The sequence below is a fragment of the Oryctolagus cuniculus genome, chromosome 18, assembly GCF_964237555.1.
Source record: "Oryctolagus cuniculus chromosome 18, mOryCun1.1, whole genome shotgun sequence".
Taxonomy (NCBI): domain Eukaryota; kingdom Metazoa; phylum Chordata; class Mammalia; order Lagomorpha; family Leporidae; genus Oryctolagus; species Oryctolagus cuniculus.
The window spans coordinates 57,259,994-57,282,825 of NC_091449.1; the positions used below are offsets into that span (position 1 = coordinate 57,259,994).

Below are 22,832 nucleotides of genomic sequence, written 5' to 3' on the forward strand. Positions count from 1 at the left end.
GGGACTCCTGGTAACCCTCTGTGCCACAACGCAGGCCTCAAGAAAATATATTAAAAACCACAATAACAAACATGGTCCGGGGCTTATTAAGTGTATGATAAGAATATCAAAGGGATGAAAGGAAATAAATACAAACAAACTCAGCAATTTGAATTTCTAGGAACCTAGGCAGTAGAAAAGCTTGGGCGAGTGGGCAGAGGGATGAAGACGGGATACAAGATGCCCGGAGCCCTGCTGTTTATAACACGCAGAATGAACTCAGCTCCTGTAGGGGGAAAAGCGAAAAACCTTCCAGCGGTGGTAATATAAACCCACACTTCCCCTCGCTGTACGAAACAAACTAATAGGCGCTACAGTGGGCCCCGGCGAGGGAAGAAGGAGGCTCAGCTCCTGCAGAACCCTCGCCGCCCGCGCCCCGCTGCGGTCCCGGCGTCCCCGGTCCCCAGCACAGACAGCTGCACCACCCGCGCCCAGGAATCGAAACCAACTCGGTGCTGGGTTCCAGGAAACCGGAGAGCGCCGGGTACTCCCCTCCGCGCCCAGGCGCCCCGCCGCCTCCCGGTTCCGCGTTCCCGGGGACCGCGGGGCTCACCTGCGCCCCACCTGCTGCGCGCACCGCTCCTCCCGCCTCGCCGCCACCTCTGCCTTCCGCTCCGGAGAGAAGTCAGCCCGGGGGGCTCTCAGGGCCCCTGCACCTCCTTCGCTTCGGTGCCCGCGACGTGAGTGTCCCTGGTTTTGCGGGACCCCGCAAGTGAAAGCCGGGCCACCAGCGCTGCGCCAGGGCCTCGTGCTCCGTTCCTGCCCCCGGGCTGGGATGCCCGCAGGGAAGGCCACGCACGCCTCGCAGCCTCCTGGCTCGCGCGTGGCGCACGCCTTGGTCCTCCCGCCCTGCCCACCGTCTCCGAACCCGCTCCAGACCCTTCCTGGTCACAGGTGCCAGGGCCCCTGCCTGGGGGCCGCGCAGCTGTTACAACCCGGACTGTGCGTGGGAAGGGCTGGAGGCTGAACTGAGGCAGCTGGAGAGGGGGTCCCAGAGTCAGCCTCTCCCGGGGGCGCGGCGGAGTGAGGCGGGTGGGGAAGAAGGCTCAGCGCCCTCTCGCCTCCCTGCTGGGCTCTCTGTCACCAGAGGAAGCAGGTTGTCCGGAGGTCAGCTGTGCCCCCGCTGGAACGGGTCAGTAATGGCATTCAGTTGCTCATCAGGCTAGTTTCCTCTGAAAGGGAAGACGTTTTGGGTTGGAGAGATGTGAGGGATGGGCGCCCGGGGTCCTCCTTGCTTACTCATTTGTTTACCTTGCTGCTGTGTTCCCTCTCCCACACCATCCCGCCGCTCTTCTAGCTGTAAGTTAGGCATGGGCTCGGGTGCACTGAACGAGGGACAGGGAGATGCGGGAACAGAGGGATGTGGGGACAGGGGGCTGTGGGGACAGGGGGCTGTGGGGACAGGGGGATGTGGGGACAGGGGGCTGTGGGGACAGAGAGATGCGGGAACAGGGGGATGTGGGGACAGGGGGCTGTGGGGACAGGGGGCTGTGGGGACAGGGGGATGTGGGGACAGGGAGATGCGGGAACAGGGGGATGCGGGGACAGGGGGATGCGGGGACAGGGGGCTGTGGGGACAGGAGGATGCGGGGACAGGGGGATGTGGGGACAGGGGGCTGTGGGGACAGGGGGCTGTGGGGACAGGGGGATGTGGGGACAGGGAGATGCGGGAACAGGGGGATGCGGGGACAGGGAGATGCGGGGACAGGGGGATGCGGGGACAGGGGGATGCGGGGACAGGAGGATGCGGGGACAGGGGGATGTGGGGACAGGGGGCTGTGGGGACAGGGGGATGTGGGGACAGGGAGATGCGGGGACAGGGGGCTGGGGGGACAGGGGGATGCGGGAACAGGGGGATGCGGGGACAGGGGGATGCGGGGACAGGGGGATGTGGGGACAGGGGGATGTGGGGACAGGGGGCTGTGGGGACAGGGAGATATGGGGACAGGGGGATGTGGGGACAGGGGGCTTGGGGGACAGGGGGCTGTGGGGACAGGGGGCTGTGGGGACAGGGGGATGTGGGGACAGGGGGATGCGGGGACAGGGGGATGCGGGGACAGGGGGCTGGGGGGACACGGGGCTGTGGGGACAGGGGGATGCGGGGACAGGGAGATGCGGGGACAGGGAGATGCGGGGACAGGGGGATGCGGGGACAGGGGGATGCGGGGACAGGGGGATGTGGGGACAGGGGGATGCGGGGACAGGGGGCTGGGGGGACAGGGGGCTGTGGGGACAGGGGGATGTGGGGACAGGGGGCTGGGGGGACAGGGGGCTGTGGGGACAGGGGGATGCGGGGACAGGGAGATGCGGGGACAGGGAGATGCGGGGACAGGGGGATGCGGGGACAGGGGGATGCGGGAACAGGGGGATGCGGGGACAGGGGGATGTGGGGACAGGGGGATGTGGGGACAGGGGGATGCGGGGACAGGGGGCTGTGGGGACAGGGGGATGTGGGGACAGGGGGCTGTGGGGACAGGGGGCTGTGGGGACAGGGAGATGTGGGGACAGGGGGATGTGGGGACAGGGGGATGTGGGGACAGGGGGATGCGGGGACAGGGGGCTGGGGGGACACGGGGCTGTGGGGACAGGGGGATGCGGGGACAGGGAGATGCGGGGACAGGGGGATGCGGGGACAGGGGGCTGTGGGGACAGGGGGATGTGGGGACAGGGGGATGCGGGGACAGGGGGCTGGGGGGACAGGGGGCTGTGGGGACAGGGGGATGTGGGGACAGGGGGATGCGGGGACAGGGGGCTGGGGGGACAGGGGGCTGTGGGGACAGGGGGATGTGGGGACAGGGGGCTGGGGGGACAGGGGGATGCGGGGACAGGGGGATGCAGGTTTCCTGGGGGCTATCAGGTGCTAAGCAAAGACTGCTGCACAAAGTTCTGGGGCAAGAGGCAGCTTCCGTTCTGCTCAGGGCTGTTCCCCAGAGCAGGAGGCAGCTGGGGGAGCCCTCACAGCAGCTGCAGGTTGGCCCCCCCTGGAATCGCGCTGTGTAGAACCTCCTGGGGTTGTCGTGTTACAATCCCACCACCCATGTCCGAGATAGCCATTACTCGGCACGCATGCTCATCAGCGTTGGGTTTCCTCACTGTTTTTAATAGCTGAAATGTTAACAGGTGTGAACCAATGGTAAAGGAAGACCTTTCTCTCTGTCCCTCTCTCTCTCTCACTGTCCACTCTGCCTGTCAAAAATAAAAAATATATATATACTATGCTCAACAAATTTAAATCAAAGTATCTTCGCTAATCACAGTGGAATGAAGCTAGAAACCAGTAACAGAGGAAAAAAACGGGAAATCCACAAATTTGTGGAAATTAAACAGCACATTCTTAAACAACCAGTAGATCAAAGAAGAAATCAATTACAAGAGAAATTAGAAGCTACTAGAGATGCCAGAAAACAACAATACAATATATTAAAGACTATGGGATGCAGTGAAGGCAGGTCCCAGAGAGAAATTTATAGCTGCCAGTGCCTACGATAAAAAAAGATCTCAAATCAACAATCCAACCCTAAAACATGAGGAACCAGAAAAAGATGAAACCAAACCAAAAGCAAGGCTGAAGGAAGGGAATAATAAAGATTAGAATACAGATAATCAACAAAACCAATGGTTGCTTCTTCAAAAAGATGAATACAGCTTACACATCTTCAGCTAGACTGACATAAAAAAGATGAAAATAACTAAAATCAGAAATGAAAGTGGGAACCTTATAGAAATAAAAAGAACTATAAGATAATATTGTGCATTACATCATCAAAGTACCTCACCCAGATGAGATGGACCAATTCCTAGACACAAAAATTCCAATGAACTCAATGAAAAATGGAAAATCTGAACATACCTGACACAAGTAAGGAGATGAAATTAGTAATCAAAACTCTCAACTAAGAAAAGCCCAGGAGTCGGCGCCGTGGCTCAATAGGCTAATCCTCTACCTTGTGGCGCCGGCACACCGGGTTCTAGTCCCGGTTGGGGCGCCGGATTCTGTCCCGGTTGCCCCTCTTCCAGGCCAGCTCTCTGCTATGGCCAGGGAGTGCAGTGGAGGATGGCCCAGGTGCTTGGGCCCTGCACCCCATGGGAGACCAGGAAAAGCACCTGGATCCTGGCTCCTGCCATCGGATCAGCGCGGTGCGCCGGCTGCAGCGGCGGCCATTGGAGGGTGAACCAACGGCAAAGGAAGACCTTTCTCTCTCTGTCTCTCTCTCTCACTGTCCACTCTGCCTGTCAAAAATAAAAAATAAAAATAATAAAAAAAATTAAAAAAAGAAAAAAAAAAAAGCAAAGCCCAGGGTAGATCCTTTCACTGGTGAGCTCCATCAAACCAGAAGCATGGAACTCCATCCTGGTCTCCCACACCGGTGCAGGGGCCCAAGTACTTGGGTCGTCTTCCACTGCTTTCCCAGGTGCATTAGCAAAGAGCTTGATAGGAAGTGGAGCAGCTGGGACCAGAACCAGTGTTCATATGGGAAACGGCCTCCCAGCTTCAACCTGGCCTAGCCCTGTCCATGGGGTCATTTGGGGAGTGAACCAGTAGATGGAAGATATCTCTCTGTTTCTTTCTCCCTTTCTCTAGTATCTAGCATCTGTAACTCTGCCTTTCAGATAAATAAATAAATTAATATTTTTTTTTAAAAATTGTAGATAAAACAAGAAAGCAAGTGAAGAGGACAGATGAGGTGAGAGAGTGCAGGAATTTTGAAATCGCGGATACCTGCTTCCAAGACTTTGGCGGCAGTCATAATGGGGAAGTGCTGCATGCTGCCACCAGAGGGCAGTAGAGGCCAGGGATCAGGTGGATTAACGCAGCTCAGAGATTGGGTGGAGACAAGACCAGAATTTATTGGGCTGTGTTACAAGTTGGTCATTATACTGGCACAATGGGAAATAGCACAGAGTTCGAAGGCAGAGGCCAGAGGCAATAGAGGAATGGAATGGCAGAATTAAGAGGGCAATTCTTCAGATCAGCCAGGAAACACCCAAAGACAGCATGTCTGGAAGTATAAACCCAGTGCCATAAATGAATACGACTGCTTAGGGGCTTGTCTCTGGCCACGGTGGCTGTGTCTTTGTGGGAGGATCGGGCGAGCTAAATTGCTAGGGTCACTGAAGTTCAGTCCCTCTGCATTTATTCTATGTTAATCAGAATGTAAATGTGCTTCGCTGAGCAAACATTACACTTTCTTGATGTTTTGTGTCTTCCTCCATCCACTACAGGCATAAACACAGTGATGTGTTATAAGTGCCAGGCTGTACCATTGTGCTACATGTGTTGGCACTTTTTTTTTATTTTTGACAGGCAGAGTGGACAGTGAGAGAGAGAGTGACAGAGAGAAAGGTCTTCCTTTGCTGTTGGGTCACCCTCCAATGGCCGCTGCGGCCAGTGCGCTGCGGCTGGCACACTGTGCTGATCCGAAGCCAGGAGCCAGGTGCCTCTTCTGGTCTCCCATGGGGTGCAGGGCCCAAGCACTTGAGCCATCCTCCACTGCCCTCCCGGGCCACAGCAGAGAGCTGGCCTGGAAGAGGAGCAACTGGGACAGAATCCAGCACCCCGACTGGGACTAGAACCCAGTGTGCCGGAGCCGCAGGTGGAGGATTAGCCAATTGAGCCACGGCGCCAGCCCATGTGTTGGCATTTTGATGAGAGAGAGAGAGAAAGAGAGATAGTCCATCTGCTGGTTGACTCCCCAAATAGCCCCAATGATGGGGGCTGGGCCAGACTGAAGCCAGGAGCCTAGAACTCCATCCAGGTCTCCCTTGTGGTTGCAGGGGCCCAAGAATTTGGGCCATCTTGCACTGCTTCCCCAGGTGTGTGAGCAGAAAACAGGATTGGAAATGGAGCAGGTGGCGGCTTAACCCACTGCACTGCAGTGCGGGACCCTGCACCTGATTTTTAACTCTTACACTGCTGGTAACATTCTCCAGCCTTCCAGACAATGACTGGGGTGGGCACTGCACCAGGCATGCCAGCCAGCTTGAGGTTAAGGGCCACATGGCCTTCCTGTGGGGATGCAGGTGAGTGACCTTGCACTGTTGTTGCCTCCCTCGCTCACTCTCCAAGGCCTGTGGACAATCAGGGCAGACAGCGCTGGGGAAACCTGCCAGAAGCTGACTGATTGGGCCTTTTCATGAATAGGGTTCCTTGGTTTTATGTTTTCACTTTTCCTTTTGAAATTTTTATTTCTTTATTTTCATTTTATTGGAAAGGGAGGGAGAGAGAGAGACCTTCCACCCTCTGGCTCACTCCCCAAATGCCCACAACAGCCAGGGCTGGGCCACACTGAAGCCAGGAGCCTGGAACTACATCTGGGTCTCCCACATGGGTGGCAGAGACCCAGATACCTGAACCATCACCTGTATCCTCCCAGGGTCTGTGTTAACAGCAGGATTTGTGTCCCAACAACTCTAGCGGCTGCTTACCCTCTGTTGTCTTGCTGTCCATGATTGGCTGATTAAGGGCCCAGAGTTGCTCTAAGGAGGGCCGATGGGAGGTCTTCGGGTGGTGGGGACTGTGCCCTCCGAGGGTGGGTTTCTGAAGAGGTTTGAGTATTTCAGTTCATCTTTGCTGTCACATGGGCCATGACCAGACGCTGGGCCACTGGACCGCCCGATCTGAAACGTCCACCATCTGCTGACGTAACCTCTTTTCCGAAGAAGCTCCCTTCATGAAGGGAGTTTATTTAAAGTAATGAAAAGTGGACCAAACAACTCCTTTTTTTTTTTAAAAAAAATTAAAGATTCATTTATTTCCTCAAAAGGCAGAGTGTCAGAGAAAGATCTTTTTTATCCACCGGTTGATTCCCCAAAATGCCTGCAACAACCAGGGCTGGACCAGGTCCATGCCAGGAGCCAGGAACTCCCACAAGGGTGGCAGGGACCCACGTACTTGAGCCGTCGGCCGCTGCTTTCCCAGGGGCATTAGCAGGGAGCAACGCCGCCACGTCGTGCCCTCACTCTTGTGAAAGGAGTCAGAAGTCTTTTGTGAGAACTTGCTCTTTGTAAAGCTTCCTCCACAGAGATGGAGGCTGTGGTTCTGCCACGTGCACGGACCACGTTCCACTGACGGATTCCAGGAACTTGGATGATGAGTGGCCCAGACAGATGCCACTTGTCTTTAGGCTCGGGCTGCAGGGATAAAGCCGCCCGTGGGTGCTGGAGCAGGAGAGGCAGCTGGCGTGGGGCTGCTTCCTTGTGCCTCCCATCATTACTGCCTTCCACTTCTGCACGCTCGGGCAGGTGAGTCCTGGGCCAGCCCCCTTGGATCTATCGAATTAGAGGAGTGCCGGGCTTCGGACTTTGCCAGGTTCCCAGGTGACGCTGACGTGCTGGCCAAGCAAACCGTGTTGGGCAATGGTTCCCCTGCACTGAGCTGGCCTGAGGTCTTCGTGCCCGCCATGGGCATTTTGTTGACCTCAGCGGAGGTCAAGCTGCAGATGAGACACCCCTCCCCAGGGATGCATCGAGGTGATTTTTCGGGCATGATCTCTCCGAGACAGACAGTGTCTATAGGACATTTAATAACAGAAATAATAAAACCAAGCAAGAGGCTAGGGCTTGGTCAGATTTTTATTATCCCCCCTGCGCCAACCATCTGATGCATCCCGGTCAGTGCCAGGGCCACCCCCCGCCACGCCAGGCCCCCCTCCATCAATGCCACCACGCAGCAAAGCATCTGTGTTGATTTCTTTTCATTGTTTTATTTTTCAAAATATACAATTTATTTACATCTTTATTTCACAAGTGTAGTTGTGGATATTTATTCAAAAATCTTTAAATAGCTCCGCCATAAACAGTACAGATCGCAAGCACTGCTTCTCGTTAGCCTCACGTTCGTTGAGATTTTACAGTTTCAAGTAGTAATGGTTTGTGGGTGAGAAGGGAAAAACACGGGGCCAAATAATTTTTTTTTTTTTTTTTTTTTTTTACAGAAGCGGAACACAGAGGGTTAGAAAGGGCGGTTGGGCCAGCGACCTGGCGTTTAGGTTGATTATAAATAAGGCCCTCTCGGGAAAGGGGAGGTTGGGTTACGAAGAAGAAGAGGTGGGCACCTCATCTGCCGGGCGGGAGACGAGGTGCACCATGAAGGCTGCTTGTGGCTCCAGGAGGCACTGGCTGGCAGGGTCCTGAGTGGGGGCCGGTGCAGGCCACGCGTGGCTGAGGCTGGGTGGGGCTCCTGCCAATGGAGGGGCCTCGCGACCAGCCCTGGGTGGGGGCAGCTCTGTGGCTCTGGAGGCAGGGAGCAGCTGGTGACACCAGGGCTCCCACCAGCAGTCCCCCGGCCCTTGCACAGGCTGGGGAGGGCACCATGTGGTGCTGCGCGCCTGGCAGCAGAGGCACAGCTGGCTACTGTGGTCGGCAGGACAGGTGGAGGGGCTGCCGTGGGACCTGGGCTGGTTCCTGGGAGGCGTCATGCATCCCTTCCGGTGTGACTCCTTCATCATCGCACGTGGTGAGACGTCTTCATCCGCCTCGTGGCCACCAAGCCGACCTCAGGAAGGCAGGAGGGGTGGACAGGGCTGCAGGCTCCCACGGAGCTGGAGGTGCTGAGGCGCTGGGGGCCATGGGGCTGGCTCTGGGGTCAGTTTCCATCATTCCCCTGGGGGCTGCTGCCCTTGGCTGGTCCTGCCAACAGTCCCATGGGCTGGGGCTCCCTGCTAGGCCGCCAGCGTGGAGACCAGGCCCGTGTGTGACCCTCCCGGGGTGGCCAGGAAGGCAGTCTGGCCTCAGGGTCTCCTTGGCACCTTCTACCAAGCCCCAGGGTGGGACAAGGCCATGCTGCCTGGCCCAGCCAAGCTCTGTAGCAGAGTTTGGATGGGGGTGGGGGAGCAGGGGCCAGGGCGGGGCTGAGGACAGGTGAGGGGCGGTGCTGGGAGTTGTCACTGTGTCTTCGCATGGGGTTCCTCTGGGATGAGGGTGTGGAAAAAGTAATCCCATAATTTAGTGCTGATGCCGAAGCCTGCACAGGGAGACAGACGGGGAGAAGGTGAGGCAGTGCAATAGGAGCCGGGTCAGCGTGCTCGGGGAGTGAGCCAGGAGGGCACAAGCCAGCCTTTCTAGGCCCTGGGGCCATCCTGGCAGAGGCCCGGCCCAGCACCTGCCTTTCCTGTGTCCCCAGGGCGTGGTGGGAACTAACCCAGGTTGCTTATCTGACCTGGGATCCTGGGACAGCCCCAGCCTGCCTGCTTCCCTCTCTCCCACCTCCAGCCTCTTCCGGGTCCTCACAGTTCACCCCTGCCCCAGAGCTGCTGCCTCCTGGGGCCACGCTGGCCACACATTGGGGACACCGGCTTTTCTTCTTGTGGTTCTTAGCTCTGCTGGCAGCTCTGCAGTGCCCCCTTCCTGGGCCGTTTTTCTAGAGCTTTGCTGCCCAGCACGTGGCTTCTGTGTACTGGAAATGTGCCTGCACTCACCGCGGAACTATTGCTTTCACTTCATTAAGTTTCAGTGCAAACACGGACAGTTCGGCTACTAGAAAACGTTGAGGCATGTCTGGGGCAACTTACGTATGTGAGTCTACTTTTAGATTTTCAGTTTTATGAATCCTAGATACAGATCAAGTATTTCCAGTGAAAATGCAGCAATTAAATTGAGATGTAATGTCAGGGCAAAATAGACCCTGAATTTCAAAGACTTTGTCTAGGGGCTGGCGCTGTGGCATAGCTGGTAAAGCCGCTGCCTGCAGCACCAGCATCCCATATGGTCACCGGTTCGAGATCTAGCTGCTCCACTTCCCATCCAGCTCTCTGCTATGGCCTAGGAAAGCAGTAGAAGATGGCCCAAGTCCTTGGGCCCCTACACCCACGTGGGAGACCCAGAAGAAGCTCACGGCTCCTGGCTTTGGATTGGTGCAGCTCCGGCCATGGCGGCCATCTGGGAAGTGCACAAGTGGATGGAAGACCCCTCTGTCTGTCTGTCTGTCTGTCTCTCTCCCTCTCTCTCTCTCTCTGTGTGTGTCTCTCCTTCTCTCTCGGTGTAACTCTGACTTTCAAGTAAATAAATATATTTAAAAAAAAAAGACTTTGTCTAAGAGAAAGAATGTAAGATATCCCATTACCAGTGTTTTATGTCAGTTACATGTTAGAATAGTATGTTGGTTATATTTGATTAAATGGATACTTTATTAAAATGCTTTTTAGGACCAGGCATTTAAGACCCATGTGCTGGGGCCGGCGCTGTGGTATAGTAGGTTAAGCCCACACCAGCACCCCATTTGGTGCCAGTTAGAGTCCTGGCTGCTCCTCTTCCGATCCAGCTCTCTGCTATGGCCTGGGAAGGCAGTGGAAGATGGCCCAAGTGCTTGGGCCCCTGCACCCATGTGGGAGACCCAGAGGAAACTCTTGGCTCCTGGCTTTGGATTGGCTCAGCTCTGGCCTCTGTGGCCATTTGGGGAGTGAACCAGCAGATGGAAAATCTCTTTCTCTGTCTGTAACTCTGCCTCTCAAATAAATAAATACATTTTTTTAAGTCCCATGTTCTATAGCAGTGTGTGGTTTTCATTCCAGGCTCCTGTTCCAGCTCCCTGTTAGTGCAGACCCTGGGAGGCAGAAGTCATGGCTCAAATAATTGAGTCCCTGGTGCCCACATGGGAAGTCTGGCTTCTAGCTTTGGCTCTGGCCCAGCCCCATCTATTGTGGGCATTTGAGGAATGGATTAGCAGAAGGGAGCTCTCTGCCCCATAAATTAAAAAAATGATTTTCAGTTCTATCTTTTTACTATAAAGTTATTTATTTATTTGAGAGGAAGAGAGAGAGACAGACACAGAGAGATAGTCTATTTACCAATTCATTCCCCAAATGATTGCAACAGTTGGGGCTGGGTCAGAGCCTAGGTCAGAAGCTGGGAACTCAATCCAGGTCTCCCACATGGGTGGCAGGAACCCAATTACTTGAACCATCACTGCTGCCTGCTAGGAGCTGCATTAACACAAATGTGGAGTCAGAGCTGGAGTTGCGTGTTAAACCCAGGTACTCTCAGGTGGGATGTGGGCATCCTAACCAGTGGCTTAACTGCAAAGCCAAATGCCTGTTTGTTTTTTACTTTTAATGTGGCCACTAGAAAGTTTAAAATCATCTATGCGGCCTGCATAGTACAGCTATCACCTGTCACTTGGTGGGGATGTGTTTTGAGAAATGTCTTGCTGGGCAGTTCCATCATGGTGAGAACATCGGTGTACTTACACAAACTAAGGCAGCTGTAATGAGATGAAGTGCTATAGTCCTACACGACCACTGCTGTATCCAGGGTCCACGGCTGACCACCACAATCTTGTTGTGTGGTGCATGACTGCATTTTAATGGGCAGTGCTGGGCCCCCTCCCCCCACCCAGGGTTACTCAAGTATCACCTTGCTTTATTTTCCTTTAATGGCATTTCTGTTCCTTGTCTGTCTCTGCACAGCCACCTGCACCCGTGAGCAGGATGGAGGAAGCTCTGTGTGTGCCCCAGCACCGAAGACAACGCCTGGCCCTTCGCAGGGATTCAACAGCTGTTGTCCAGTCGATCCCGGGCCAACAGGGGAGGCGGGGAGGCTCCAGCCTGTCTCACCTGACTTCTGATGTGCAAAGTGGTGCTTGACGTGGTGCGCCTTCATGCTGTACAGGTAGGAGCCCTTGTTCGGCGAGCCAAAGTGCAGGTAGTAATGGGTCATGTCGTAGAGGACATAGCCCAGGAGGCCCCCAGCGAACATCGTGCCCCCCACCGCCTCGGGCAGGATGAGCCGCAACAACACGTAGAAAAAGGCGATCACCAGAGAGGCCGGCACGGGGGGAAAGACCAGGCGGGAGCCGTCGAAGGGTGCCTGTGGATGGAGAGGCCCGAGTGTCAGAGGTGGCGCTGGCTCGGGGTCGCAGCGTGCCTCACTGGAGACGCTCCCCAAGATGAGCGTGGAGCAGCCCGAATGTTTCCAGTGAGGGGACAGGGACCTGTCTTGGGTGGGCCTGGCGTGTTTGGTGGCTTTGGGAAGGGCAGGCCACCCAAGTCCAAAGCCCTGGAGAGATTGCCCGATCCAGGAACACAGGGCCAGGTGTGACGTGGGAGGGAGCGGATGCAGGTGTGCTGATGGCTCAGGGCCCACCTGGAACTCAAGGGACCACGTGGGCCCTGGTGCCAGACAGGAAGGCTCAAGGGGCTTTCTGGAGACAGGGGGCCTAGCCTGAGGCCTGCGATCTGGGAGGGTGTTCCCGGAAGTGTTGTGCAGAGATGTGGTTTGCACCGCCACCTCCCCACACAAGGCCCTCTGTGCAGGGACAAAGCAGGTGTTGCCAACAGAGATCCGCAGGTGTGGGCCTCCCTTCCTCAAACCATGGCAACAGGGCCAGTGCTGTGCAGGGAAGCAGTGCTCAGACAAAGGCAGGCAGGCTGGGGGCAGAAGGGATAAAAAGCAGGAGGGAGGATGAGGGCGCCCAGGTCAGCAGCGTTTGCCGATTCCTGCAGTGTAAACACTCCTGACGTGGCCAGGGTCAAATTAGGCATGAGCCCAGGCCACAGACCCCTAGACACAAAGGCTTGGGTATCTGAGGAGGTGGCGGTGGGCCACACAAGCTCCTCCTGTCCTTGTGCTGTGCCATGACGGGACTGCGTGTACTGAGGTGGAAATGTCTTGGAAGAGAGAGCCCGAGACAGTCCCTCCAGCCCCCAGAGGGTCCGTTTGTCCCCTGAAGATGGGAAAGTTGACCAATAGGGAGCGATAGATCTGAGATGTCGTGAGGGGGGTGAGGGACAGGGCCTGGACAGCAGAGGCCCGATGGGCTGGCGTCAGCCTAGAAAGAGGACACTGGCCGTGGCACCTCTTAGAGCCAGGCTGGCCCAGGACTGGATGTTCACCCAGATACAGGCTGCCACGTGAGACTCCCAGAACACAGCTCAGCACTGGGAAGAACAGGAGGGCAGCCCACCCCAGCAGAGAAGAGAAAGTGGGGGAAGGCCCTGCCTTGGAGGAGATGGCGGCGAAGGGGCCCCTGGGCCAGGCCGAGGACAGCACTGTGCAGGCACAGCAAAGCTGCCAGGGGGAGGTAGCTCCCTGGGGCCGACCTGGCTTCCAGTCCCACCTCTGGGCTGATACTCCCAGGGCCAGCGGGTGCTGGTGAGAGCAGCCACATGGTGGGGGACAGCGTGCTGGTTGTGCCTGCCTGACCCTGGGTGAGTCCCTTAGTACATTAATTCCCCCTGGCCTACTTCCTGCTCTGTGGAATTGGGGAAAACTGCAGGTGCTTCGCCTGCTTGGGTCACTGATGCTTGGCACATGGTAGGCATTCAGCCTCAGAACACTTGCAGAATGAATGAGTGAATGAGCTGTGCAGATTCACGAGGCTCATGGAGGGTGACGCAGAGGCACACGTGCACACATATGTACACACACGCACAGCATTTACATGCATGCTTATGCACACATGTGCACACACATACTCACTCACTCACTGTCCCGTCTTGCTCAGATTAGGATGCCTGGGCCCGTCTCCCCCCTGTGCAGCCTCCGATGCCTCGGGTTTGCCGATGTCCCACCCCACGGCCACACCCACCTTGTGGTGCTGGCCGTGCAGCACGAAGTGCAGCGTGATGAGGCAGTAGCTGTCGCTGGGGGGCTTCATGTGGAACAGGAAGCGGTGGATGAGGTACTCAATGAGGCTCCACAGGAACATGCCCAGCACGAAGAGGCCGGGGAACGCGGACTCGGGCACCGCCACCGAGTACTCTGCAGGGGCGGCAGAGAGGGGGGCAGGCAGGGTCAGGGCCAGCGGGTCCCGGGTGCAGCAGCGCCTGCCTGGCGGCTCCAAACGTCCCTGTTTCATCACCCGGGGCAGCGTGGGAGTGGCTGCCCTCTGTCCAGCACCTGTGGCGTCCTGGCCCTGTCGTTGGGGCAGAACGGGAAGGAGGCCGAGAGGGTCTGTTGTGGTTTAGGAGAGAGCTGCTCTTTTCCCTGGGGGGGTGGGTAGAGCTGCAGGAGGGGAAGGGGACCAGCAGCTGAGCCGGTGGGGTCAGGGGCTACGGATGAAAGACATCGCTCAGAGCCTGCAGGGCCAGAGGACAGGAAGAGCCAAGGACAGGGGTGTTAGGGAGAAGCAGCTGGGGGAGATCTGGAAGTAGCAGATGAGGCCAGCCTGGAGACGGACCGTCAAGGGCAAGGGGCCCACTCTCCAGTCCCCCCACCCCCCATGACCCCTGTGGTCCCTGCAGCTCTGTGTCATTCCTCCACTTGGCTCATTCTTTGGCCTCCTGGGAACTTCACCTCTCACACCTGTCTCCTCCATTTCCATCCTCACCCTCTTAGCTTTTCCTTTCTCCACAAACCATTGCTTGGGCCATGCTTTCTCTTTTTAGGTAGCAGCTTTATTGAAACATGACATGTGAGCATGCAGCTCATCGTATGAAGCACGATCCGTGGTTTGGAGTCTTAGAGTTGTGCAGTCACCACCACGGTCATGGTTAGGACATTTATTTTTTTATTTATTTTATTTTTTGACAGGCAGAGTGGACAGTGAGAGAGAGAGACAGAGAGAAAGGTCTTCCTTTGCCGTTGGTTCACCCTCCAATGGCCGCCGCGGCCGGCGCGCTGCGGCCGGCGCACCACGCTGATCGGATGGCAGGAGCCAGGTGCTTATCCTGGTCTCCCATGGGGTGCAGGGCCCAAGCACTTGGGCCATCCTCCACTGCACTCCCTGGCCACAGCAGAGAGCTGGCCTGGAAGAGGGGCAACCGGGACAGAATCCGGTGTGCCGGCGCCGCTAGGCGGAGGATTAGCCTAGTGAGCCACGGCGCCGGCAGACTTTTTTTTTTTTTTTTTTTTGACAGGCACCTATGTGGTTCAGCTTGGGAGCAGCTGCTGGGCTGGTTTCCAAAGCCAGTGATTCTCCTTGGATCTTTCCTCCTTCCCTGGTTCCATTCACCCCAGGCCTCGATCAGCACCAGAGTCTGCCACTCCATCTCGTACCCAGGCGGCTTGGCCAGCTGCTGGTGTGTTCAACTTCAGCAAGACCCCAAGCCCTGCCTGGTGGTCCTTCAGCATCTACCACTCCTCTCCGCCCTCAGACACCCTCCCCCCTTCCACGCAGCCTCCGCTTCACGGAGAAGACAGGCCTATTGTGGGGCAGGGCGGGGCGAGCTGTCGCCTCCAGTCCTCCCTTCCTCCTCTGTCCACCTGGGGCATCCTTGTTGCTTCCTGGGGAGGCGTGACCCAGGCAGGCTCCAGGCCATGGGTGATCAGGAAAAGACATGGCGGCAGACACAGGTGGCCCAATGCCGCACTTCGGTGGTTCTACGTTCTGTCACCACACCCTTATGTGAGGGTGCGCTGGCACTGCCTCCGCGAGGCGGGTGTGGAGGAACAGGCGGCCGTCACCACTTGCCAGGGTCACCCTACTAGGCAGCCGCCTCCATGCCAGCCAAGTCTCTGGGCACAGCCCCCTCTGCTCATCTTTCACTTCACCTACTGACAGCTGGGCCAGACTCGCACCTCCACCTCACTGGTTCCTGAGGCCTTATCAAGTCCCTAAAAACTGCCTTCTGCCCTGTTTTCCAGAATTGCAAAGGCCATTCATGATGTATTTCTGCTAAATCAAAGTAATTTTCTGATCCTTCTCCCACTTGGCTGGGCCATGTGACATTAGTGACCACTCTCTTCTTGAATCTGTAACAGCATGCATTCTTCTTCTTCTAATTAGAATATTATTTATGCGAGGAAGACAGAGAACTCCCACTGCTGGTTCACTCCCCAAATGCCTGCAACAGTGGGGGTTGGGCTGGGCCAAAGCTGGGAGCTGGTAATGTAGTTGGCATTTGGTGGTAGAAACTCAGTTCGTGGAGAGAATCCAACTATTTGAGCCATTGCTGCTGCCGCCCAGGGTGTATATCAGCAGAAAGCTTAAATCAGTAGCCAGAGTCAGGGATCAAAGCCCAGCACACGGATGTGGAAGGTGGGCCTGATCATTAGGTCAAATGCCTGACTATGCATTGGATCCCCACCTGAGCCTTACGAACATCAGGGGCTCCGAAGCTGGATTTTAGGGTGTTCTGGAACCTACTGAAGTGACCACACTATTATGCACCTGTGTGCATTTTCCTGGGGAGAGAGTCCACAGCTTCTCAGAGTCTAAAAGGGGCTGGGGTCAATGACGAGCACACACTGTTCCACCCCTGCCTGCGGGGCCCACGTTTTCTCCTCTTGGCTGGACACTTCCTCTTAGGCTTCATGGTAGAAACTCTGCCTCTGTCCCCAGGGTCCAAGCCTTGATCCTCCATCTTCTCTGCTCCATCCCTGGCGACCACCACACCCTCCACGATGCTTTCCTGCACATCTGTGTCCACCTCAGCCCTGCATGGCCACCTGCACTGAGCATCTCCAGGGAAGAGGGAGAAATGGGGGCTCCAGGGTTTGCTCTGGAGGTGATGGGCGTGTTTTAGATGCAGAGGTGGTGGATGTAATAAACGCCACTGAACTGCACGCTCTCAAGTGACTAATTTTCTATTATATGAATCTCACCTCATATTACCCCACTATTCATGTTCCCAGGACAGCGTCAGCGATCAACCCTACCCCCTTCTCCACACGCTATCGAAGCCTCCCACGGAGGCTCCTGACCTTCAGGCAGAACCCAAACCCCATGGGGTGGCACTTGAGGTTCCACAAGACCTGACCCTGGCGGCCACATCCCTGCCTCTTCTCTCTGTCACCACCCAGCTCCTTAGGTGTGCCGCGTCTCTCCTCCCAGCTCCATCAGCTGCTCACGTTTCCTTCCCTGGAAGTCCCTCCTCCCTGCCGGTTTATTGGGGTGAGGCAGCCCACGAGGGAGGCTCCTCCCTCACCACCCTGGATCACACCGACTGGTGGGGGTCACCTCGCCCTACGTGGTGTTGAGCATTGCAAGGGCAGGGTCTGGCCTTTCATTTGGCGTCGCCGGTGCCCACTGTGGCAGGTGCTTGGAGACTGGTTGGGAGTATAATCAGTAGAAGAAGCCCTTTCTGAGGGCTGTCTATGCATGATGAGATTTGCTTGGCGCCTGTCTCAGAGCAGAGCCAGGCCCAGAGGGCGACAGCTTTGGGTGCAGTTAAGGAAGTGCCTTGGAAGGGCTCGAGCCGTCTGCACGGGTGGATGCTGAGGAAGGGAGCAAACCCAGGAAGGCAGAGAGGGAGAGGTGACCCCCGGCTCTTTCAGACCAGGCTCTAGGCCAACTGCCCACATCTCTGTGTGCTGGGAACCCCATGTCACTGACATTCTACCTCCTAAGGATCCATCTTTCTCAAATCAGGTTTGAGTGGACCCAGCAGAATCCTAACACGCCCGTGGGCTACCCTAACTCTGCGGAACCCCTCTTGCCTTTCCAAGCCTTGTCGTAGATGCCCCTAGGAATTTCAGACTCCAACTGCTGTCTGCAGTCAATGTTGTCAGTGTCCCCTGCTTCCCTGCACGCTGACCCCTCTGTGTTTATTCCAGCCACCTCCCCCAGCCTTGCTCTGTGCCCTGGGCCTTGCGTGGGGAGGATGAGCGAGGCGTCTCTCGTGCCACTACTGCTGGCATCGTGGCTGCAGGCTTGTGAACCCTCCACACTGGGCCTTTATTACACAGGCACATTTTGGCCACCTGCAGAGCTCACGGAGCTCTTGAATCACCCTCCCTACCATGCAGAAAAGTCCCCTCCTATAGGGCAAGCCTCTGCCCGCCCCCTCACCCCAGCATCACCCCTGTCTGCCCATCCGGCCGGAGCTGGTACTGAGTGGCATCTCTGGAGGAATCCGGCAGAGGGACTTGGGCCAAAGCTTCAGCGTCCCCTTCCCCCTCCAGTGGCCAGCCCTGGCGGCCCTGCCACTGTTGGTGATTGTTAGGGGAGCGCTGGGCGAACAGTGGGCGATTCAGCGAGCAGGCCTCTGAGCAACAAGCCCTGGGCTGTGCCGAGCTCTTCAGAGTGGGCAGAAAGGGTAACACGGGATGCACACGGCAACCCTTGGGGACCAACAGCAGCTCTGGGATGCGCGGAGGGGGTCCCCCTGCAGCTTGCATGTCCCCCACCCCACCCTGGGTCAGATGGTCACCTTGACATCTGAATCATTCAGACTCCGACTAGCTGCTCCCCAGAGAGGCAGGCTGGGGAGAAGCTCTGAGAGTGGGGCCATGGAGCTGGAGACAGAGCCTGGCAGAGCGAGGGGGCTCAGAGGGCCGAGCGTGAGGAATGCCAGGTGTGGTCAGGGTCGGGAGCCCACTGGGAAGCCGGTTCCTCCTGCACTTGCTTGAGGCAGGCTGGGCCGGGACAGACAGAGCACCTGGTGGGTGGCTTGTACCTGGGGGCCCCATGTAGGCAGTGAGCCTGCGGGGCAGGCTGGCAGAGTGGCCGCACCTGAACCCATGGCTGCCCTGGGCAGTGGAGTTCTACTGGCTCTGTGGACACTGCCTCACGTCAGTCCCTCTCTGGGTCCTCTGCCAGGACTAGGGTTGGGAGGGGCACCTGGTACCCATGTCCCAGCCACATGACCTTGAGTCACTCGCTTGACACTCACCATTCTCTCGGCTCTACTTTATTTCCTTATTTAAGCCAATGGGTAACGCTGCATGACCTTGGGTTAGCTGTTAGAACATGATATGTTGACATACATACGTATGTGGGAATGACCACATTCTCTTCACTCTTAAAGGGGATAATGATGGTGCCTTTCTCACAGGGCTTCTGGGGCTCAAAGAGGCATCCCTGGGCAGCATGGCGTGGCACGTGGTCACTCAGCTGTCCCCTGCCAGGCTGGGGTCCTGCTGCATGGCCCTTTGCCTTGGGAATTCTCAGGGATACTCCTGGATCTCTCTCTCCCAGGCTCTCTGCTGATCTGTGCTGCCTTCATGGACCAGCCTGAGCCCAGCGCTTAGCTGTGTCCCCGGTGAAATGACTTCAGTTTCTGCTGAGGTATTGCTGGTGTTTGTATCTATCTGCGTGGCGGCATGATCCTCTTTTGGAAGACTGCTTCTACAGACAGGCCTCCCTTAAACGTGTTTTGTGGTGTGCTTTGGGGTCCTGCGCTCTCAGAAACTCAGGACTTGGGAGAACACTGATGTCTCCGGCATCGGGGACCACGCAGCAGGTCAGGAAGGGACCAGGCGTTACCTGTTGTGAACGAGGTGAAGAGCCGGACGTTGCCCCGGGCGAGGGCCTGGTAGTAGGACCAGCTGAGGTACAGCATCAGGGGCACCCAGATGATGGGGACACTGTACCTGCAGGAAGGCCAGGGTCAGAGAGACTCATGCACAGGAACTCAACAGGGGCCGTTCCCTAAAGACCAACATCCTGGGGACACGGTGACACCAGAGCACATGCAGAAGGCATACGGAGACCTGCGGTTGAAGGGGGCAATGGTGTGGAGGAGAGGCCAAAGGGTATGAAGCCATGTACCCGTCTCTAAGGTGAGTTATTGGCCCATGGCTACCGACACAGTGCACGCATTTGGGTAAACACTGACCTCTTGTGGCAGAGGTGCTAATTGCAGGCAAAATTGTTCCCATGGGCGTTAAAGGTTGTAAATCCCTCTCAGAAGTCTGGACTAGACCAGGGGTGGCATTCAAAGTGGTTTCTGGCCATGTGTTGGGCTGTCACCTGCTCGGTGGATAAAATCACGCACATGCCTATGGCATGTTCTGCCCTCCCCAAGGGCTTACAGCATTGCCCTGGGCTCTGGGGAGGGGCTCCTTTGCTTCTCCCCCTTCCAAATCTGATTGGCACCATCAAGAAAGAGGGACAGCCCACCACAGGAGGAGCAGGCTCACCAGACAGTCTTGGACAAGGCCTCGATGAGATCTGAGTGGAAGAGGCGGATGGGCCTGGCCACTGGCTGGTGGACCCACTCATCGTACTTCTCTCCCAGGTGGCCCACCTGCCACAGGAGAGGCTTCTTCCAGTCCACCAGGTCCTGCGAGGAACAGAGTCAGAGGACTTGACGGGCACGCCTTTGCACATTCAGTCTCCTGCTCGCTTCCAGGTGACCGCTGTCCCTCCCCCACCTGTAGTGTGTGGCGGGGGGACTCCTCACCCTCCTGCTTCCGGGATCCAGAACTGACCAAGCTGCTTCTCCCAGGCCCCTGACCATAGCAACAGGACCCAGGACAGGCCTAGGACCTACACCGGTGCCATGAGCCAGCAGGCACCTTCTCTTCTTAATGGAGCTGCTAAGATGGCAGAGCCTGCCAGAGGAACCGGCTAGCACAGAGGATGCCAAACCAGCTACCAACGTGGAATCCTGGGGGTGATGTCTGAGCACCCAGGTGAAGCCGCACCTGAAGCTCCAAGTATTGCCCAGGACACTTTTTTTTTTTTTGTCTAAGACAAGGACTTGGGTCATTGTTGCCCTGGACTCTTTAGCAACAGGAGCCAATACCTTCTGAATCAGGAATGATACCGGGACTTTCCCTTCCACCATGGGCTGTCCACTTGGTGTTGGCCTGGGTCATTCATTCATTCATCTAAATAATCACACATTCCACAATTTGCTTCACATTTCACAATGGGAAATACATATTATGAAAAAAAATAAGAATGGATTTCAATTTCTTTGCACCAAACTAAATTTGCAAAGAATCAACAGTAATAGAAGAGACCGTCTTTGCTTTGTAGAGCGTAGAGCTTATCTGGAGTTCAGACTTTGGAGCTGGTCTTGACTACAGATCTTGGCTCCACCCCTTCCTCTGTGACCTTGGGAAAATTACACTTTCTCTCCGAGCCTGTTTCCCTGGCTACACAATGGAGGTAGTAATAACGGTACGTGCATTAAGTGCTCAGCGAGATGCAGCGTGCGAGGCGGGAGTTTCATGGTGGCCCACGCCAGGCTGAGCTCTGGATGCAGAGCCATTGGTGCAAACACCGAGGTCCAGGGCAGTGAGGACCGGGGGTTTGTGTTGGCACTCATGTGACATGGAGGAGTTGATAACAGGGTGAGGAGTGTAGATGGAGACGTGGGGTTGAGAATGATGGGGGCCCAGCTGGGACCTTGAGCAGTACCAGCGGGAACTCTGTGCGTGCCCGATCAGCCGAGAGCTTTAATAGCAGACGACTTGCTCCAGGTCCAGTGGTTGGCGCTTTGTCCCCAAAGGCAGGAAATATGGGCACCACTGGTACTCTCAGGCTGACTACCAGAAGCAGGAAGAAAATATTAAAGACCTTACTTCAGGGCCGGTGCTATGGTGTAGCAGGTAAAGCTCCTGTCTGCAGTGCTAGCATCCCACGGGGCACTGGTTTGAGTCCTGGCCGCTCCACTTCCAATCCAGCTCCCTGCTATTGTGCCTGGGAAAGCAGTAGAAGATGACCTAAGTCCTTGGGCCCCTGCACCCTTGAGGGAGACCCGGAAGAAGCTCCTGGCTCCTGGCTTCGGATTGGCCCAGCTCTGGCCACTGTGGCCATTTGGGGAGTGAGCCAGTGGATGTTAGACTCTCTCTCTGCCTCTGCCTCTCTATAACTCTGCCTTTCAAATAAAATAAATAAATATTTTTTAAAAAATAAAGACCTTACTTCCTTTTATTTTTTTAAAATTAAAAAAAAATTATTTGATGGGTAGAGTTAGACAGTGAGAGAGAGAGACAGAGAGAAAGGTCTTCCTTCTGTTGGTTCACGCCCCAAATGGCCACTATGGCTGGCACTGCGCCGATCCGAAGCCAGGAGCCAGGTGCTTCCTCCTGGTCTCTCCCATGTGGGTGCAGGGGCCCAAGCACTTGGGCCATCTTCCACTGCCCTCCCGGGCCACAGCAGAGAGCTGGACTGGAAGAGGAGCAACTGGGACTAGAACCCAACGCCCATATGGGATGCCGGTGCCACAGGCGGAGGATTAACCAAGTGAGCCATGGCACTGGCCCCCTTACTTCCTTTTAAAAAACATATTTATTCATTTAAGAGGCAGAGAGACCTCCCATCTTCCAGTTCACCCCACAACTGTTGGGACTGGGAGCCTAGAAATCAGTTTGGGCAGGGACCCAACTACTTGAGCCATTATCTGCAACCTCCCTGGGTATGCATCAGCAGGAAGCTGGAATAACTGGAAGTGGACCTGGGATTTGAACCCAGGCACTCCAACATGGGATGCAGGCGTTTTAACTGTTAAGCCAAGCACCTGCCCTTAGAGAGACTATATTTCCAACTATGAGATGTTTATCTCAAATTTAAGCCATAGTTGAATGTGTTCAAATGCAGAGTACAAGAGTACGTTAGCCATGCAAATAATGAATAGATGATCAAAATGGACATTAACATAGAGTGTGTTCAAAAAGTTCACTCCTAGGGAAGAAAGAACAAAAAGAGTTCAGAAGCCACAGCTGTAGGCATTGAGAAGCTGTGAAGATTTCCGATGAGTCAGTGAACTGAAGTTGTTGAGAACAATGAACTTGGAGATGGAACCACCTTCAGAGCCTGCCTCTGCCCATCAGCAGCTGTGAGATCCCATGCAAGGGAGCCACTGGGCCCCAACCTACCCCCGCAATCGGGATGAGGTGGTGGGTGTTCAGGTGACCTCCAGAACAAGGGGTCGGGGGTGAGGCAGCCACAGCAGGAGGGCAGGGTCTGGACAGGCAAGGGAAGAGCAGGAGTCAAAGCTGTAAGTGGAGGCACAAGACACAGGTCTGGGAGACAGAGCCAACAGAGATCCTGGAGCCCAGGCTGGACTCTCCTCCCGGCACAGGTGTCTCCAACCAGAGCCGACCCAGCCCCAGCGGGTCTCCCAGGAGCCAGCCTTCACGTGTGCCCAGCTGCTCGAGGGTGAAGCTAGTCCTTGGGAGTGGGGACGTGAGGGTCCTGGCGCAAGCAAACAAGGTCCTGGGCATTCTCCTGTAACTGTGTCAAG

At 56.1% G+C, this 22,832-nt stretch overlaps 1 protein-coding gene and 1 long non-coding RNA gene across 5 annotated transcripts in view; one reads left to right on the forward strand and one right to left on the reverse strand.

The window, feature by feature from the left end:
* The first annotated feature begins 491 nt into the window (after window positions 1-491).
* LOC138846576 (uncharacterized) lies at window positions 492-21,459 on the forward strand. Of its 4 annotated transcripts, none has more exons than XR_011384096.1 (4): window positions 492-719; window positions 11,442-11,643; window positions 19,276-19,416; window positions 19,875-21,459. It is a non-coding gene; the product is annotated as an uncharacterized lncRNA (long non-coding RNA). The 4 variants fall into 4 exon arrangements; XR_011384097.1 differs by lacking the exon at window positions 19,276-19,416 and having other exon boundaries at window positions 496-719; window positions 19,875-19,988; window positions 20,085-21,459; XR_011384095.1 differs by lacking the exon at window positions 19,276-19,416 and having other exon boundaries at window positions 502-719.
* The window catches only part of FA2H (fatty acid 2-hydroxylase), a 50,880-nt gene continuing 35,770 nt past the window's right edge, over window positions 7,723-22,832 (reverse strand). The window contains exons 3-7 of the mRNA XM_002711722.5: window positions 19,777-19,919; window positions 19,121-19,227; window positions 13,562-13,734; window positions 11,589-11,841; window positions 7,723-9,001 (exon numbers count right to left, since the gene is read on the reverse strand). Coding sequence (XP_002711768.2) covers window positions 8,922-9,001; window positions 11,589-11,841; window positions 13,562-13,734; window positions 19,121-19,227; window positions 19,777-19,919 — 756 coding nt within the window. The 3' untranslated portion in view covers window positions 7,723-8,921. The remainder of the gene's footprint in view (window positions 9,002-11,588; window positions 11,842-13,561; window positions 13,735-19,120; window positions 19,228-19,776; window positions 19,920-22,832) is intronic.